The 20,699-nt window shown below is 41.3% G+C and overlaps 2 protein-coding genes across 2 annotated transcripts; both read left to right on the forward strand.

The window, feature by feature from the left end:
• The first annotated feature begins 294 nt into the window (after positions 1 to 294).
• txndc15 (thioredoxin domain containing 15) lies at positions 295 to 3,242 on the forward strand. Its single transcript, XM_061085655.1, has 6 exons — positions 295 to 489; positions 921 to 1,240; positions 1,572 to 1,709; positions 2,112 to 2,275; positions 2,685 to 2,815; positions 2,887 to 3,242. Exons 1-6 carry the CDS (start codon positions 393 to 395, stop codon positions 3,081 to 3,083), a joined length of 1,047 nt encoding a protein of 348 aa, XP_060941638.1. The 5' UTR covers positions 295 to 392; the 3' UTR covers positions 3,084 to 3,242.
• Positions 3,243 to 3,780: 538 nt separating this feature from the next.
• LOC133019894 (pterin-4-alpha-carbinolamine dehydratase 2-like) lies at positions 3,781 to 16,783 on the forward strand. Its single transcript, XM_061086482.1, has 4 exons — positions 3,781 to 4,122; positions 5,614 to 5,745; positions 13,999 to 14,079; positions 16,564 to 16,783. The coding sequence occupies exons 1-4, from the start codon at positions 4,000 to 4,002 to the stop codon at positions 16,657 to 16,659; spliced, it is 432 nt and encodes a 143-aa protein (XP_060942465.1). The 5' UTR covers positions 3,781 to 3,999; the 3' UTR covers positions 16,660 to 16,783.
• Positions 16,784 to 20,699: the final 3,916 nt, after the last annotated feature.

Consider the following 20,699-nt stretch of genomic DNA (forward strand, 5'->3'; position numbering starts at 1 on the left):
GTTGAAGCCCTCAAAAAGCCAATTCATTTGCCTGAAAAATAAACGTTACAATTTCAATAGGGCCTCACCCTGTCTCACTCTGTTCGGTGCTCGAGCCATAAATATTACAAAATATATATAATATTAAAATGATTTAAAAATAATAATACAGAAACTGAATACAAATCATGACGACATAGACCACAAATCCTGAACATACATACATGAACTCTCTAAGCATAGATGTCTCTAAGGGTAAAACGACTTCCGCTCTACCCGGAAGTGGGATGTTTATTTTGTTCCGGACTGCTACAGCACATTACATTAGTTCCTCAAGCTGCGGAACATGAACTCACAACAGCATGTCACGATAACCGTTTATATGTAGGTGTAGCTGCACACGGCCTGAAGCCATGACGGGGGTTTTGAGCAGCCTTTACATTTCGTGCGTTTTATTATTTATTAGTTATCATTCTGGTGTTTTTAGGTTTTCGTCGGTGACAGCCCAAGGTAAGAGACACAGCCGCCTGTTAGCTACACAGAGCTAGCACAACACTGCTTATAACTACTGTTTATTTCAAATATCATATATGTGGAATGTAACGTTCAAACGTTTGACCATCTTTACTACCCGCTGCTGATCAAAGCTTATGATCGTAATGTTTATATTTAGGAAAAGCTAGTGACATACGATCAAACTAAAACATATGTCTAAGGAAGAGCTATAAGTGTATTGGGACATTTTAGTTCGACCATTTTAACCAAACACCAGCTGAAAAAGTATTTATTTATCAGCTCTGTCAAATATGTTGGTTAAACTGAACAGTTACAACAGATACTGAGAAGTGAAGTTTAAGTTTAGTTGCTTACACTAAAAAAAGGCTTACAATGAGAGAAAATCTGGTGTACTGAGCTTATTAATCATATTGTTATTTTTTCAGATATTGATGAGTCACTGGCGCTCACACTGTCAGAGGAGGCTGCTTCTGACTTAGAGAACAGCCCCAAGTTTGTTGAATCAGAAGACCTGGAAACTCTGCCGAAGAGGCAGTTCAAGACAGCTGAGATTGCAGATGCTCTGATGGGCACTGAAGTCCCCATCAATCCCTCTGATATCGAGTCCCTTTTCCCCAAAAATGTGAAAGACTTCCAGTCAGGTTTCTCTCCGCCTTGTGACGAGGTCAGTGCCCAGTGCGCTTCGTCTGCCGCGGCGGCTACAGGAGCGTCACTGGAGGAGACGGGCACCGAACCGTCACAGCAGGTTGGTGTCTTGAAGAGGAAAAAGGGGAAGAGATGTGATTCTAAGTTTTGCAAATTGCAAATAAATGTGTAATGGGAGTAGGCACCTTCTCCAAAAGGCTGGTGATATGCACATTTTTGATTTCAGTATTTTGTTTCTGATTAAGGGACTTACAGCAAAATACAAAAGAGTTCTTAGAATGAGTGCAAAAGAGACAGGGGGTCTAAGTTCCCCGTAAAATGTTTTGTACTGTTTTTTTATTTAAAATTTTGCTGGCCTCAGGTAAGATAAAATATACATAGTGAAGTGATGGTTCCCAGCATTTGACTTCTCCCTGGTTGTTTCCCTCCAGGTCACCCTTGACATAGTGCACGCAACCTCCGAGGAGCAGAACACCACAGAAACTGCCAAGACGTACAAAGTGAATTGTGATAAGAGAAACTTCACAGAAATGGACAGTTTTGCTGTACATGTCCTCAACGTTTCACAGGTATTTATGCTGCCCTCTTGAGGTGCACTTGTTGGGTTGCCATTAACACGACACGTCTAATTGCAGTTTCCTTAATTTCCTATATATATACCATACCAGAAATCTAGCTCTGTATTGTTGCGTAAACCCAAGTACAATCCAGTTTTGTTTAATTCTAATAAACCACAGACAGTGGTGTTGTATATTAAACTTCATTCACAAGAATAAAAATGTCTTCCCATTGATTCTTGTGTGATGAGCACCTAGTTGTCTTAGTTTCAGGACTCAAACGTCCAGTAGGTTCTGTTTATATCCCTCAGATTTTCAAAATGTCAGCAAAGTGGATTACTGTACCTGTTTCTCCCATGAGAAGAAATCGAAACCCATCCCTCAATCTGTTTGCCTGCCCCTCATTTGTCTCAGGACCTGATGGAGTACCTGAATGTGAACAGCACAGAATGCTCTGTTGTGCTGTTCTTCACCACGTGGTGCCAGTTCTCCGCCAGCCTGGCACCTCACTTCAACGCCCTGCCCAGAGTCTTTCCCGGCATGCACTTCTTGGCACTTGATGCCTCTCAACACAGCAGGTAATTGGTTTGAAGAGGTTTCATCCCGCTCCGAGTGAAAAACCCACTTTAGAGCACTCGTATTTTTCCCAGTTGCAAATTCATAATTTTAATTTAAAGTCAACTGCAATAAATTGACATGCTGATATTTTAAAAATACACATTATTTGTCTTATACACATATATTCCTGCTGAGCTCACTCTGTCTGAAACGCTCTGTTAGCTCCTGGACCGCCTCCCAAAAAACCTACTCTGAGTACTTGTGTGTTGATTTTTTTGTGCACATAGTTTTCTGCTTTTGTACAGATAATTTCCTTTAAATCCTATTGACTACTTTGTAAACTATACCGCAAATTAGTAACTCTTGTGAATCTTTAAAACAATCAAGATTTGTCTTTCTTTTCTCTTGTCCGGCTCCATCTTCCACCAGCCTCTCCACAAGGTTTGGGACCGTGGCTGTGCCCAACATTCTTTTGTTCCAGGGGGCCAAACCCATGGCTCGCTTCAACCACACTGACCGAACGCTGGAGACACTCACCTCCTTCATTGCTAACCAGACAGGTAGGAACGGTAAAAGACTTATCCTTAAAGACCTAAAGTACGCTGTATCTAAAAAATCTTGTCTGTCCCAGGGTTTGAATCTGTCACTGACAGAAACGTGACGGACGCTGACCGCCTGGGCCCCCTCCCCAGCGTCCCTGTGAGCAGCATCGACTGGCTACTGGTCTTCTCCATCCTCTTCATCACAGGCTTCTTTATTTACGCCATCCTGAGAACGGACAGCATCCGCTGGCTGATACCGGGACAGGAGCACGAGCATCAGGACTGAAAACGCAAAAGCCAGGAAAACCACTAGATGTAAACATCACTCGATCAACAATTTAGTTTGTTATTGATCGTGAGCTAATTTGTTGATATTTTAAGTGTTTTTTGGTCAAAACTAATTCATTGAGCCATTTGGATTTATAATAAAAAAATTATTATCTTTCGTTGAGTCACTTTTCTCTTCTGTGCACTTTATTGGATTTTCAGCCATAATGCTAAAGTACAAATAAACTGAAATGAATAGAACACTGAAGGCAGTTTGCTGAAGACCTCTGATCTTAAAATAAATAAATAAATATATATATATATATAACCCCTTTACAGTTTATAGCATATATCCCCAAAAAAGAAAGACAAGGAATAAAGAAAAGAAAGAAGAAGAAAATATTCTAAAACATTTTAGATTTTGCTGGGGTAAATTATGCATTAATGCTTTTCTGCAGGGATCTCCAGGACTCCCGAGCTGTTGGATCCAGATCTGGTGCTTCTTAGCAATTATTATTATTAAATAACATAATTACATCTTAATATTTAGATATTATATCAAGTGTTTGAGTCCACAAAACACTTTTGGAGTTTCAGGGATAAACAGCACATAAAATATGGTTACACAACTGTTCCTGGTTTCTCCTCTCCCACGCCCCTCTCTCTCTTCTCTGACCGGCCGAGGCACCTCCACCCCACTGCTGGGTTTTTTTTTTTCTGTGCACCGTTGTCAAGTGTGAACTGTTAACGGTTTACAAGAGCTCCCATACTTACTGAATGAATCCTACACAAACTCCTGGGCTCAACCAGACTCCCGGGTAAAAAGGTGTGTGATTTGAATCAGGCAGTAGATCGAGCAGCTAAGTCGCAGGGTGAGAGGAGGACGAGCAGAGAGGCGAGGGGCAGAAAGGAGGACAGCGGACACAGCGTGGACTATGTTCGGGTTAATGTTTACCCTGAGGACGAGCAGCTCTTGGCCCCGGAGCAGGCACCATCTGTCCGGGCTGTGCAGTCTGCTGCTGCCGCCCCCTCCCTCCAGGAACCAGTCCTCCAACATGGTGAGTGACAGATAGCATGTGTTAGCTTTCGCCTGTAAACCATAGACTGTATATGTAAACGTATCTTTACCGTGGCACGCGTGGCCGGAACAGGGCCGGGTCTAGGCAGGGGCAAGAGGGGGCCTGGCCCCCTCAAATAAATGTTGTGCCCCCTCAAACTAAATCCCAATTTATAATAATAATAATATAATAAAGCACAATGCCCCCTCAAGATTTGTGGCTGCCCCCTCATACATGCCTGTCTAGACCCGGCCCTGGGCAGGAAGCGACCCAGGTGTGACGTCGGGACTCGAACCCATATCTGTGGTCGAGCCGAGCACCGTGCGGCACCGGGGGCAACCGGGGGCAACACGCCAAACCCCATTCGGAAAAAACTCCAAATTAAAGCTTTCAACGAGCAGCTGTGAACTGACGCAGTCGTGTCGCAGATTTTATGAAATATTCCCGTTGCATCGTGTACGTTGCTCAATTCGGCGTGAATTATTTCGTGGATATAACTTTCTGAACATTATTAATTCGAAATGTATACAACTTGAACTAGTTAATTCATTACTCTGTCTTCACGAACTCCTCTTATTCATTAAGTGCTCAACTGTGATGTTATTTTGTTATGATATTTTGAATAAAGTCTGTTGTGTTGATCGTGTCAGTGCCGAAGTGAAGTGTTGTCTGCAGCAGGTCTGTCAAGGCATACATCTATGTTGTGTAGGGTGATCTTCCCAAGTAGCAGGTCTACATGAAAGTGAATCAGAATGAGTAATGGAGTCCTGTTTGGGTTTTGATGAGGATTTATTGGAGAAAGTGTAACTTGTTTGTTTAGTTCATAGTGAGGCCAGCGTGACTCACTTCTAGTGGTTTGCTGCCACCGTGTGGACGCAGTATAAGTAACAGGTAACAGGTAACTGCTGCAGTCATGTAAGTGTTCAAACTTTATCAGAATCAGAAGTATTTAATTGCCAAGTACGTTCACACATACAAGGAATTTGCTCTGGTAATTGGTGCAAACAATGAACATAGAAACATAAAAACGCAATAAATAAAACATGCATAGGAGAGCAATAAAAAATTGGAAACCAGTATATATTTACTCACTGTTTACTTCTTATTTACTCACTTTTTACCAATGTTTATACAAAGTAACATTTATTTTGAGATAAACATTTCTGAAAAAAATTATAAAAAGTAAAGTGAAGTAAAAAGTACTCTCAACCTGTGGTATTTGGGTAAATTATCTTATACAAATTGAACTAAATCAGAAGACCGTGTCTTTGCAATTAATACCAATAAACATAAATACATTTCTAATATTGATAGACTATATGAATATTGTGAATATTGTTGATGCGTTCTCTAACATCTAACAGGATCCCTCCCTTGTGACTCCACCTGAGGTTTCTGCATTTTTGTTAAGTGCCAGGGGCCAAATTGTAAATTGTGAATATGGTGTATACAAGTTAAAAGGGCTGCACTGTGTGTTTGTTGTGTCTCCAGTCGTCGGACGCCCACTGGCTCTCCCCTACGGACCGGGAGGACATGGTGATGGAGCTCAGGGGCACAGGCTGGATGGTGGTGGAGGACCGAGATGCCATCTTCAAAGAGCTTCACTTTAAAACTTTTAATCAGGTGTGTATGTGTGTATATCTTGACGATATGTTGATGTGCTTCTTTTCTGACATTTGTTATAAATTAAGGTTATTTTGTCACGGCTTTTGGTTTTGTTTTGGCTTTAGAGCTTCGATTTTAGTTTCAGAATTCACAATCTGTATTGATCAGTAAGAACGTACACCAGTTAACAAGGTAAAACTATTCACAACAGCGAAGGTCATGAATCAGATGTTGGCTATATATTCATGAAATCAATAATAAACCAAAATGCAGACATCCTTTATTTAAGAGAAAATTCTTTCGCCTTGTTAAATCTGACTGCAGGGCATTTAATTCATGTAGTATTGTTTTAAGATGACAGAGCTGGTTGGAGTTGATGGGTAGTTGGGGTCAAACAAGTGTTTCACAATAGTATTGTTGTTGGAACTTGGATTTGAGGCGGAGATCCCATTTGGGTCAATGTAGGCAGGTTCATGGAGATAAGTTGTGGGTGATTCTGACTTCTGAAAAATAAAAAAAATAATTTCCTTCCAGGGCACTTCAACAACAAATCATGTCCATCACTACACTGTTGATGTAAAGTTTGTGTAGGTTATATATCTTCTTAAAGAAAGAAAACACACACACACAGACAGTCACACACACACACACACACACACACTCTCTCAGGCAGCTGACATCTGCTTCAGTGTTTGCAGTGTGTTATTCCAGACGGCTGGTACAGTTTGTAGTGGTGGAAATCAGTGTGTGTCTGTGATCCGCTGTGGTCTTCAGGGGGCTGTTGTACGCTGGCTGGGGGTTTGTTTGATGGGGATCTGGACGCAGACCACCTCATGCAGGCCAGCTTGCTAAACATCGGAATCACACAAATTCATCTGTTTATACACTGATTGGTTGCAGGTGTAGCGAGTTCCTATCCGCTTTCACTTGCTCCTTTTGGTTCCATTTTTTTTGTCCCTTCCTATAAATAGAAACATTAATGAATATTGAAAAAAAAATGCTTTGGAGAGTAGCCCCCATTGTAACTGGCTGTTGTAGTGGAAGTAAAATGGATGACAAAGCATGTTTGAAACCTCACATGAAAAACGAAAAAAAAAATCGATATATACTGAAAGTGTCACTGCATCGTCTACATGTGACTATAATAGTTAATGAATTTGTAATTATTTTAGTGCAAATATAAATAACTGGAATTGGCATAGGCAAAGTTTTGAAAAAGTGTATCATATCTTGGATTGAAAGTTTTCAATAATGTTGCAAACAGGAAGACCAATGTCAAAATAGATTAATTCATGTTTTATCTGTTTGTCACAACACTGGACTGTCTTATCCTACACTGGATTACATGACATACAATGACACAACATTTAAGTATAAAACTCTGTAGTTAACAAAGACAAATCAAAGTTTCATACCACAAGTCTGTTCCTAAACAAAGTAAACAAACAGACAATATTTACACACACAAAAACTGAAATTGTGCCATTTGATATTATATTTGCATTTTGATTATTATTAACAAACACACTGTAACAGATTATTTAATCAGAAACCAAAACAAGGAAGAAAGTAAAAAAGAAAACTAAAAATGCGATTCCTCTGAAAATAGTCTCTTTTTTCTCGGGGAACATCTGACTAATGGAGCTACCTTTAGAATTCCTGGATAGCAGACGGACGGAGTTTATCAAAGCACGACAATTCCGATCATATCCTCTCAACTGTGTCATCGATTCTTTGTCCTTTTGTGGGAGTTGAGACCAATTCTGACACTTCTGTGGATGAAAGAAAATCTTGAAGAAAGTTTTTTTGGCACACCGCTGATAGGCAGCTCACTACTTTGCCTCAGCAGCAACTGTACTTGAGCGACGTAAACTGCAACATCTCAAGGCCACTTAGCGGACTTCCTCTAATCCTGTCGTTAGTTGTTTTAGCCCCTAAAATAGTCTGTTTTTACACTTGCCCGTGTTTGAAGTTGGGGGGCCGAGCACTGACCTCCCCCATCTGCTCGTCCTGGCTCTAAAGCCTCTCCTCTTACCCCAACACGTCAGGCAGCATTACGCTGACACACGCCAGGCGGCCAGTTGGCAGCAATTGGGGTTTCGATCAGAATGATTTCTTTCACAAACAATCAAATTGGTTAAAATGTTTCATCTGGCTCACAAACCACTAACAACCCCATCATTCCTTCTGGTAGATGTTCTCGTTTTTTTTCTTCTTCTTGCTCGTTGCCACCCTCCGTTCCCCACCCCTGTCTCTCCGTCTTTGTCTGTCTCTCATTCCCATGCTGTGCCCCATGTCATTGGGAGAATGAGATCACATTGTTCCAATTTTACATGTTGGCAACTCTCTCTGTCTGTCTCTCCGTCTGTCCTTCTTTTTCACCCTCTTTTATTCTCTCTCCAGCCACCACCACCCCCCCAAACATTTTCACAAACTTTCTCGCCGGGTTTTTCGTGGCTGTTCTTAAAAGCGCTTTTACCCGAGGGGAATGGAGATGAGGAGCGACGTGCTGGCTGATTTCCATTCGCCACTTATCTGCGAGTGATGGGCTTGAGGAAACCAGATCCCTGAGAGTTTATAATGAGAATAACAAATCCTCGTTCTGTGAGAGGAGACAAGTCATCTCTTGGTCTCTAGGGGGCGATAGAGCTGCACCCATGACTATGTAAATGCACAGGGACGGTCTATTGAAGTGGATCTGAGGCACTGAGCCACCTCATAGCTGCAAATGAATTTAAAAGGAACATGACAGCTATTTTTTTTTTCGGATTTATTTTTCTTTGATTACAGCAAGTGGAAAGTGTTATGATGCTGTTGTAACCAGCACAGCCATTTATCTGTGGTGTGTGGGTACACTGTGCGTCGTTAGTGGCAGCAGTCTGAGGAGTAAATGTGAGTTATTTTCCTTGTCAAGTCCAGTGTATTTAATCAGGTTTGAGTGGTGAAATCCTTTCTCTGGATTCCCTTTGGTCAGTGAGAAGCCCTTCAATTATATGTGGAAACGTGTGTGTGTGTGTGTGTGTTAAATACTGTAAATTCTGTTTTTGTTTTTTTAAAAGTTGCAGGCACTGATATTGTTTACGCATCAACATTTATGTCATGACTGTTTACAGACGACGGTCTGCTTTAAGTTTTAGTGGATGAAGTTGGAAACATTGAAGTGAAATGGGTTAGATGTGTTTGTGTGTGTGTGTGTGTGTGTTTTGGGAAGGTGAGCTGTGCATGCTCAACTGTTGTGGTGTGTTAGCCGAGGTTGACAAGGAGGACATTCCAGTGCCTTTGTCCTTTGCTTAAGAGCAGAAACTTTTCAACCAGGCAAATGAGCATTGATATGTGTTATGGGTTAAAACAGGAGAATCAGGATGTCCATCAATGAAGAGCTCATTTCAGTTTCCAGATAAGTGATTAGTAGACTCTAATCAGTGTCAAACATGAAGATTTGCTCTTTTGTATCATCTTAAATTACCTATCTAGACTTGAATGGTGGGTTAAGATAGTTTAAGCTGTTGCATTAAATCAATTTGACTTCACCTTTGATTTTGGAAAATAGTGATATGTATGCTAACTTGATCAATTAATTCATAAGTTTTAATCCTATTTTGAACACATCATCCACCGAGTTCACCTCGTTAGTTGATGTCAATACTATTTGTAATGATCTCCAAAATTACTATGATTAGGATGTTTTCACTTGTGGAAACCATGAAATATTTTTAATAAATATTATACTTTAACCGAAAATCTATATTTGATCAGTATTTGAAATAATCAGCTCCCACTTAATTAATTGTTTAATTCAACTTTATAATTGTGTTATTCAAGTATGTTGTTAACCAGAGTTTACCAAACCTGCTTTACTATACTATGTGATGGGTGTGGTGAGACAACTTTTTTTTAAAGAGCTGCTTAACCTCAAAGACTTGTCAGTGGTTTGGTAATAAACCGTTTCAGTGGCTTTTCCACCGTAACAGAAGAAAATTACAATGGAGATACAGCGGACTGGTCATTTCCTGACAAGACAATGTTCTAAATGGTTGCAATAAAAAAATATATAGTACATTGGTCACAAAATGTCAATTCAGGCTTATCTAACACACTGTCCCTACTAAAGTGCTCTCACCATATCCCTTACTTTGTGAGGCTGGTTACCCAGCTCAGCGGTGTTCAGTTATCACCCCTGTCTCCAAAAGGGAACTTTCCCTTGGAACTGTAGGCGTCCTGCATTCATATCGTCTCGTGGAAATGGCTGGAGGGAAGCCGCGAGGTGTGGCGCCCGAGCGGAGTTGGTTAGATAATCTGGCTATCGGTTCTTGGGTAAGATAAGATGGCCCTGACGTCTGCTGCGCTTTTGACGAGCCCAGTGTCTTTTTAAGCCCTGGCTGGAAACCCTGCAGTTAATGACAGGGTTTGCATTAGTCAGCCTTAGCGCCATGCTTGAGCATTACATGACACTCTTTACATAAATAGGAGGTGACATGCGTGAACATTTCTTACACAAGATATTAGTCACTTAAAGAGTCGTTGCAGCGTTGCGGTGCATGAATCATCTTTGTCAGGGTATCAAGTTGAAGCTCTTCGCTGAGTTTCTCCACTTTACGAACGATAATTTGAGAAGATTAATACCTGACGATGATGTTTCACATGCCGAGCAGAGCCCTCGCTCCTACATGAAAGAACCTCAGCACTTGGCAGCTTCACTTCATCATTATTCGATATTCTATTTTGAAGTTACATGTCAACTTAGCGGGCAGCCTTATCCGGCCAGCTGGAAGCTTGTGTTTGGGTAAGAAGAGAAATGAGACCTAAGAGGTGTGGTCATCATCATCATCATCATCATCATCATCATCACCAGCACCACCGTGCAATTCACAGCGTTCTTGCCTTTCACTGCAGAGGAGCAAAGGTTTTCCAGCGGACCCATGCTGACGCGGGTGATGATGGGGCTTGCACGGTAATCATCGGGTAGTCATGGCGGTGTGTAATGGAGGAGAGCAGCTCGTCTTCTTGTGTGTGTCGGCGCATACTTGTGTGCAACGCCGGGGAGGTTTGCATGTGTGCATTCGTACGTGCATCAGCGCGTGCACGTGTGTCTGTCAGAGGCGAGCAGAGTAGGCACAATCTGCATGCACTTAGTCCTGGCAAGGCAGAGCAGGCGTTTCTAAGCCCCTGGACCGCGCAGCAGTGGAAAACCGATCTGTAAATAACAGACACATGTGTTTGAAACTGAGTCCTGTATTCCAGCCCACGGCCGCAACGGGAGAGAGAACACCACTCTGCTCCGACGTCAAATTGTCTCATCCAGTGTTGTATGACAATCATGCCGTAATAGCACCAAAATGACTCCTCAATGGGGAAAGGGGCATAGAGGGGGTCTGCCTTCGGGTGTTTCTGATTATTTGAGATGGGGGCCTGCATATTGTCATGTCAAATTATTGGACTCTGACAGCTACAGCTTGTTGGGCCAGTTGGAAAGAATGGCTGCTGGCTGGCCGGGAGGATGGCGAGTCGCCCGGCCGGCTGACATGTTGACTCGAGACGTGTGGCCCCGTGCAAAACAAACAGGGTAAACAAAGCTCTCAGAGAGGGAGAGTCCTTGACCTCTGTTGACATAAGACCTCAGCTGGGAGTTGAGCGTTGGTTTCATTTTCTTGTTTGGCCCAAGTGGAGGGCGTTGAGGTGACCCACAGGTGACAGACAGGCGCTGCACCAGCATTGTGTCCTGCTACTCTGCTTACTGCCCCCCAGGGACCACCACCTGTGACAGGAGGCACCATTTTTCAGACCTTTTTGGACATTCAACTCCAATTCACTTGTCGAGGGAGATTACGGCTTTCAGTGCATTTTTGTCTTCTTGAGAAACAAGGCGTCCTTTCTCAGGGTTCACGTCGCACACAGACTGAACTTATCGTCTTCTGTTTCACATTCCCTTCTCCCCAGGAGGACTTTTCGCTCTGTGGTTCTAAGCAGGGTTGGAAAGTGTGACAACAGCAATGCAACAGAAGTTTGGATAGCGAGCACAAGCTCCGGTTGGGGTTGATTCACTCAATTGATTCAGAATTTAAATAAAAAACACACTTATTTGGATGCTAATACAACATTTGTTCTTGATCATCGACGGGCTTCATCGTGCCCGGAGCTGGCTTTGGAAGAAAAATATACTTCTTGAATTAAAACTGAAGTGAAGTGTCCAATTATTGGTCCAGACTAGAAGTTCCTTCCTCTGCCAGGTTTTGGAAATGCATCACACAGATGTGACTGCAGATGTTTGCAGTTACAGGCCCGTCATAATATCAGGGAATCTACAACTCTGTTATTTTGATAATTTTCGCTGTAGAGTGGAGTGACCCAGTTGGCGAAAGAAGGAATCCTCCCTGTATTAAAGAGGGAAGGACGTCCATTATTCACACATGGTGATCGAGTCCAGAAACCAGTGAAATGCAAAAATATTCTCTTAAAGTTATGAGCCTCAATCAACATCCTACATTTGGACGGCGAATCAAAATCCTCAAAATTAGGCAACAGTGACACATCATCACCTTTTTGTGTTGAACTTATTTATTTTTAAGAGTTACAGAGCACCAATATCATTTTTTGGAGTCTGATGTTTATGAATTTATTTGTCACGTGTTGGAATCTGGCTGTTAAGATTCAAGTGGTAAATGGTACCGATACGATTGAGCCCTTTCAAGTTGTCGGATTGTTTTTTGTAATTTGGTAAATAGTTATTATGAATATATTCGTGACAGCGGCTTTACTTTGAAACTAATTCTGGATTTTTGGCGCAGAAACGAATATGTCTCCCCCTGCAATAACTCAAATAATGGACGGTGATGTTTATCATTGGGAAATTGGACAATGTGCATGAACCATTAAGTTTTCACACTGAATCCTTTTACCTGTCACTCAAAGTTTCTCAGCGGCAGATTAGCCCGAGCTCGACCATGAAAGAGCGAGAGAGGGAGAGAGAGGGGACATGTTCGGACAACACCTGACATGACAGGCTGCCTAACCATCTCCATTAGAGCCTATGAGAGTTGAGAAAAAGCAGACCGCCTCTGTCTCTAAATTGGTGCCAGCGGGGTCAAGTTGCAGGAATATGCCAATTACTTAAATTGATCGGGAGACGGTTTCCTTGATAAGCAATTTGATCGAGCTGCCGATCGTGTTACACGAGCCGCGCTGCACGGCCAACGGACAGGACGTCTCAGAAATTGGTTACAATGCACTAAAAAGGCTCAACGCAATTTCCTCTGTGAGAGTAATTCTATTTTGTCATGTCAGGTGGTGGACGGGGCTGCAGCCACGGCCTGTAAACAATGGCGTTTCAGTTGATTTAATTAGGCAGGGAGGAAGTATTTAGGAGCTTAATTGAGATTGCAGTGGGAAATTGCTCTGAAATAGGTCCACCAGTTTTTTTTTTCTCCTCCTCACAGTGGGCATGACGAGGGATTTCATTCTTCTCTTTGTAGATAATTAGAATAACCATAATCACTCCCTGGATGGCCTGTGATTGGAGAGAGCCACATGCCCAACTTGAAATATGAAGTGTGTATGTTGTGTACGAGTGTGTGCATGCAAGATCTCTGCTCCCTGCGTGGTAATATACACATGTGCATTCAGGACTGTTTTCTACATGTGCCTCAGATGGCAGCGTTGCTCCTTGGCCTGTGTGTGTGAGTCTGTGGCTGCATGTTTAAATCTCTTTCATCTTCAGTTTACTGACTCAGACCTTGAGTACTTCAACACATTTTTTGGATCCAGTTGCAATTACAGTGGATTGAGTATTTCAATTTTGGGGGATCCATAGTTTATTTCAGGAATACATTTATTTTTAAAATAAAATACAAAAAATTATTATTGTTTTTTTCTTAATTTTTTTTGGGGGGGGCATTTCGCCTTCATTGACAGGGCAATAAAGTGTGACATGGGGAGAGAGAATGGGGGAAGACTCACAGCAAAGGGCCAGGACAAAATTAACACTGCAGGAGAACTCCTCCTCTTCTTCCTCTCCTCCTCTTCTTCTCCTTTCCTCTCTTCTTCTTTTGAAACTGTCTGTGCTACAGGTCATCCGTTTGTTGACCCCTGTTTAGCATTTATAAGAACTGATCTGAACTTATAGTGGTGTTGGTGCTGTTGAACTGTATTGCATTATATTTGGCCTTTTATCATGAATCTAATTGCATAAAAAAGTATTTTTAAAGAGTTAGCTTTGCAGTTTTTGTAAGAAGAGACTTGTTTTTGATTGACAGTCGATTGTTTCTTCCCGTCCAGGCGTTTGGCTTCATGTCTCGTGTGGCTCTGCAGGCCGAGAAGATGAACCATCACCCAGAATGGTTCAATGTATATAATAAGGTAATAACTGTTTCCACATTATGGCTTGACTCACACTCTGGTAATTGAGGTTTCACTCACAGTGCTGCTTGTGTGTAGTATCCATAACAGAAATCGTAGTTTGTAAAATCAAACAGTGTTATCATGTCTAAATGTTTGAGTTGCGGCCATATTTACAACACTGCCCTCAGTTTATAACAAATTACAGACACATCAAGTTCAGTCAACTCTGGATAAAGTCAGATTTTGTGTTCACGTCAAACAATCTGCACTGGTTCTAGTGAGCTCTGCACAGAGAGCCTGAAACACACAGTTCATTTGTCAGAAAAAAAGAAAATGCAGTAGCTTCACACTGTAATCCCATCGTTTCTCTTGTGAAAAGCTTTGCAGATATCTCTACCAAGCCCTCCACGAAGCCCCCGCAGCCCCAACACTCACTCACTTTCTCTGCCTTCGAAATAAAGTAATGGTTGATATGACAAACCCAGTCCCTGAAAATCTCTCGGCATTAGGCTGCAGCCACTGAGTTACTGTGTGGTGGAAGCCGGCCGCTCTGAGAGGAATGCTGCTCCTAATCCACTCTTTATTAAAGTGGCTGTAGCACGGTGCTACAGGTCTCTGGGCCCCACAGCACTTTCCACCAGACACTTACACATAAATCCCACAATGACTGAGCTTCAGCCTTGACAAAATAGATGCTGTGTACTGAGCTACTGCTAATATTCCAGTCTGTTCTGTTTTTGTGGCTGTCAATGTTAGAAAATAGTTTTTTGAGCCATAGCTGCACCCCATTGGCTGAGTCGCACCTCTGTGGGTGGAGCCAAAAACATCCCCTCATATGTTTCTGAATGCGTTGTGAACACAGAAAGATGGACGACATGACCCGGTGGGTGGCTGCAGCATCGGTCATAGAGCCCACCTCCTTCATGTTAGCAGATAGGACACTGACCAAGCAGAAAGTTAAAATATCCCTTTGGTTGTAATTAGTAATTTGATGCTATAACAACTGGGTGACACTTAATGATGGACAGCTGAGACTGACACATGATAAGTCAAGTGTGTGTGTATAGACGCCACTTTGATACCATGGCCCTGTCCCCTGATCAAGATGGTTTAGCTTCATTACTGGATAGAGGGAGGAAGTGGAGACACGTCGTCTATCTTGTTGGAGTTGGAGGTTCACTGAATCTATCATGTATATGAATTTATCAAATATATACACACAGTTGCCAGGTTTTAGTTCCCACAAATGGCATCAATTTGCAGCATCAAACATTACAGTTGAACCAGCGCGTCTGTGAAACACTTTCACCTAAAGAAGAATTTTATGATTTTCAAGAAGAGAAAATGATTGCAGGACTATTGTGTAAAGTTTCAGCTATTCCAATAAAACAGCAATTTAAAGTTTGTCACTTTTTGGGGCTCCAGTCTCATTGTACTATTTCTCCATTTGGGGAGATGTGTGTTTTCGCTTTCTTTCTGAAATGAAGAAAAATGTCATGTCTGTGCCTTTAAGTGCAGAGGTGGAGTCGACTGGAGAAGCTGGACACTACTGAGTTGTTACATAAACTGCTGTTAGTCAAGAATTAACTCCAACACCCAACTGCCCATGAAAGTAAGCTTTTAAGTCAACAACAAAAATAACGAGGCACATTTACGACCACCGGCAGAAAATATTGTCAAGTTATGCTTTCACAAGCGAGTATAAAAGCATAAAGGAGCAGCTTATTATCTCTGCCCACGAGGTTACGTTTCCTCTGCTGTCTTTCTGCGTGCCTGTTTAGCGGCAGGGTGGAACATGAACCTTCCATCGAACTCTGGAGCGGATCTGGATAGATTTCTTTTTCCCACATTTTTTAACATAGCAAAATAGGACATTACTCATGACAGATTAATAGGTACTCTGAGCACCCTTCTAGTTATTTTAGGGTTGCAAATGACACAACCTTAAAGTCCCTCTCAATAGCATGTTACTCTTTTCTAAAACTCTTCTCAGAAATACATATATAAAAGTTTTGTCATTTCATGACCAGAATCTATGAGTATCCAGTTCCCCGTCTCCCCACCCTCACAGCTCATCTGCAGTTTGGAAGCCTTTTGCAGCTCCTGAGCTCCACCCACAACTTTACATGATTTGTTTCTAAGGTCTGTGACATTACAAAACATTTGCTGTTTTCCGACTGGCAATTATTATCTACAGTGTTGGAGGTGGAACCAATCAGTCATGGAGTTGACTGCTTAGTTCGTGCAAAGTTTCTTTTAGCTTAAACCGTTCACAAGGGGGACATGTTAACATTTTTAAAAACTTGATTTTCACTGGAAGGGGACTTTCAGACTCGTATACACAACAAGTATCCAGCTTCTTTTATCCCCTTTTCTTTACCAAAAACGCTCAACATGTTAAGATATTTTTTATTCAAACTATGATTACACCATTGTTTGTTTTTTCTGCTCGACCTTTGACCTGATTTTGTGACGTGAAACAATGGGGATTTGTCCTCACAGGTCCAGATTACACTGACTACGCACGACTGTGGAGGACTGTCGAAACGGGACATCAAGATGGCCAAGTTTATCGACAAGATTTCCCTTCCGCTGTGATATTTTTTGTCTTTCAATCTGAAAGTTTAATTAAATGTTTCAATCCCAGCTAAGAAATGTATTATCTCCAACATGTTCAGTACCCGTCTCGTTTTCTATAAGAATAAAATTCACTAAAATCAAACTGTGTTTTCTTTTTCATTTATATGGAAAACCTGACACCATCAATACTGATTCTGGCAGATTTCCCTTCATTGTGTATGTCACCGTGTGGTTTTCTTGTTTTCACCACTGTTTATTTTCACACATGGAATTAGGACGTGTAATTGCTCTGCAGAAACTGTGTCCCGACGATCCAGAAGATACTTTTCCCTGTCATTCCTCCACCAGACCACATGTTCTCCTCTGGCCCCGGAGAGTGGAGCAGAATGAAAAAGGGGTCAAAGTCAGTAGGAAGGGGATTTATTTGATTTACGGTTTGGTGGGGGATGAGTTGAATGGGGCTGCTGTGTTTTCCGGACTGAATCGCCATCAGGAGAAGATCAGTAAGAAGGAAAGGGAGAAATGGAAGCCAAGTCAGTAGAACTGTGTTCACGCTGTATGTTTCTCTCACCACCCACATGTCTGTACTGGAAATATGAAGCTGCAGCCACAGCTCACTGACTAATACATTATATCTTGTCTGTTATGATTGATACAAAAACAAAAGTGTAAAAACTATACAGTGCAGTATCAAATTACTCCTTTATTCTTACAATATTTTTTATAGTACATATTTTAATACGTCTCTTACTTTTTATTTATATATTATTTTATTGTAAAGTTTTCTCACGTATTGCTCTTGTACTTACGGTTCTTGCTTTTTTTGCACTCATATTAATATGTTTTACTCCCCCCTATTTGTGTACTTGCGGTGTTTGCCACATGGACATACCAAAGCAAATTCATCCAAAGTTGAAAGTAAATCATAATTTACAAACCTAAACTATCTTTACCAGAATCCTGATCACACCCATGGGGAAAGACAAACTAAAATCTGAAATACTACCATGGTCAGATGAATGGGTTACATGTGGTTCACTGGCAATGTTTTACATGATTTCTGTAAAAGGATATAAAACATGTAGATTTTTTGTGTTGAAAAGCGAATGCGTATCAGATGACATTACTGGATCTCAGTTCGCTTCAAATCCATGAAACTCAAAATTCAGTTTACCCATTTCTCTTTGGCCTCAGCTATCAAGGCATCTTGAATTTCATGCTCTGTGTTTACTTAAATTAGATAATTTGTCAAATTTTCACATTTGTTTTACAGTGAAGGACATCCAGGCCCACATACATGTTGGTCACATTAGATCACATGTCTGAAATAGGACATATATCACATTGTATAGATGATTTGCGAGCACTTGGGCCCCTGTCCATTTATCCGAAGAATAACTGTTGTTAAATTGCACAACACTGATGTACACAGCTACTCCGTTTTCATACAGGAAGACAACTGCAAGGCTGGAGAAAACTCTTTATAAGTGTTATCATGGTTTACAACGAAATACCTGAAAAACGAATGACAGTCATGCTCAGCAACATTTTGTGATTAGTGCTAAAATACAGACTACTCAGATGGAAAACAAGTTTCCACTTCCTCCCACTATCCAGGAATGACTGTGCTTTGCTTTTATAAGTTAATAGCATAAAGCACTTTGCATCTGGCTGGATGCTACAGAGCATCAGTTGTGTTGTATCAGGTGAACACACCAGCATGACGGCACCTTCACCTGCAGCAGCTCAGATGTTTGTGGGATATGTGGAACCATTTTACCACGGATGGAAGAAACACATCAAAATGATTGTTGATCAATTACTTTTGTTTGATTTGAAATTATTTAGTAATTCCCAGACCACACTCTGTCGTTGGAGGAGAGCGGGCACTTTTAAGTGACCAGACAGCCATTCCTACACAAGGCCGAGCCGGGCCAGACCAGGCCAGGCCAGATGTGGCCCCTTCAGATAATTGGCCTCGGCTGATGGCCAGAAGCAGCAGGCAGCCAAGCCAGTCCTCCCATTACTGAACTCCCTGGATTCTGGCCCCTTAACCCGTTTTCAGCTTCACCTTCTAATTCTGCAGGGCCAGCACACACAAACACACACTCACACACACGGATTGAAAAAGGATTGTTGTGCATTTGGTAATAAACTCTCGATTCTTGAATCTTGAATAAGAACTTGAGACTGTGGGGATGGCAGTTGACAAACTGAGAGAAATGAGATGAGTGCAGGGCAAGTGGTGGTTTCTTTTTCCAGGACCTTGACACGGACAATTAATAATTCTCTCCTACATAAAGTCTTGTTCCCTTGAGAGCAACACCTGTGAAACGAGAAAGATGGAGTGGGACCTTCCTCCCTTAGTGACAGAAGAAACCACAAACAGGAGAGAAGCTTTCTGGGGTTTTTCCATTGAGTGGCTGTATGGGATTGAGGCCCATATTTCTCCTGGAGTGTGCGAATCGCAATTTCACGCCCCAGTCTTGTGCGTACATGGTTGGAAGACTGGTAGTTGCAATCTGACACTTCCAAATACAGATAACGATGCCACTGAGAGTCAATCTTGACTTTAGTCTGCTTTGGGAGTCTCCGGGGGCCGGTGTTTAGCATGTGGGTTCGTCTGTTGTGGGTTTGGCTGCAGACTCACCACTGATAGTAATCACTGCGTGATGCCAAAAAGCAAACGGGAGCTTAACATCCGCATAGACATTTGTATGGAATTGGTTATTTGATCAAATGCACCCTGTTTGTACATTTCCCATGTGGCTCGGCGGTAACTACCGGATGATCACTGACCATTCTCATCTGTTTGAACAGAAACATATTGTTGTCTGCTGATAAATGGCAGTTTCACGCTGTCTTCTTCCATTTACAAGACAAGTTGTCAGAACTACTTTTTTGTCCAAAGGAAAACACATTTTCCTCTGGTTATGTCGGATCTCAGTGATGGATGTCATGCTGATTCGAGAGTGAAGCTGCCACTGCAGTCTGAAAATCATGTCCAGTTGTCAATGAGCTCTATCGCCAGAAACATACTGTTTTAGCTTAGAGATTTTTTAATAAAGGGGTTTTATTAAAATTGTAAAATCACTAAAGGTGATTATTTTTATTTACTGGAATAAAACTAAACAGTGAAGCAGTTTTATTTTAAAGTTAAGTTTTGTCTTTTTTGGCGCATTTAACTGCAATCAGCTGGTAACATGCTCAAAATGGTTAAAATGTTTCTCTTGTTGTTGAATCATTGACTGTATATAAAGATGCACGACATGAGAGCTCACCAAAAGTTAAGCCAAAATTTCTCGATTGCCCCCTGGTGGCTGACTGCAGGAAAGGTCATTCACCTCGCCTCCTCCATGTTGCCAGATGGGACACCATCCAAAGTACAGTTGCCAAGTACATGCACAAAACATTTCTCTCAAAGATGGTTTCTGTCATTGTAGCTATTTCATATAACTGTGATGCAATTCAAGTGTTCATTGTTCTGATAGTTATTTGATGCTATAGAAATGTTGTGAAACATCATGATTGACAGCTGAGACTGACTCGTGATTGGTCAAGCTTCATATTTGTACAGAGGGAGGAAGGGGAGATACATCATCTATCTTTATTGACAGTCTATAGTTTGATTTAATGTTTGAATTCTAACAATTCCTTATTGGCACTAATGACAAAATGCAGCTGAATGACTGAATATCATTAGTTTTGCAGGTATTTGGTTGTAAACAGAAGGCTCGATCATAATGATATTAATATTATGAATATTATTACAGTTCATCCTGAGGCGAACATGAATGTTTATACCAAACATAAAACATAATAAAACATAACCACAAACATAATCATTTCAACCTGCATTTTACTAAAAACCAAAAATGTCAACTATCACTGTTACAACATATTTGATCATTTTGTATTGTGTATTTCTGTGCACACATTCATTACATTCACATACAAATTGCAAACTAAATTATTATATTATATATGATTATATTTCACAATGATATTTAAAACAATAATCTGCCTAACATATAAATTGATTGTATACTATGTCAGTA

This window comes from Limanda limanda, chromosome 14 (genome assembly GCF_963576545.1).
Source record: "Limanda limanda chromosome 14, fLimLim1.1, whole genome shotgun sequence".
Classification (NCBI taxonomy): Eukaryota; Metazoa; Chordata; class Actinopteri; order Pleuronectiformes; family Pleuronectidae; genus Limanda; species Limanda limanda.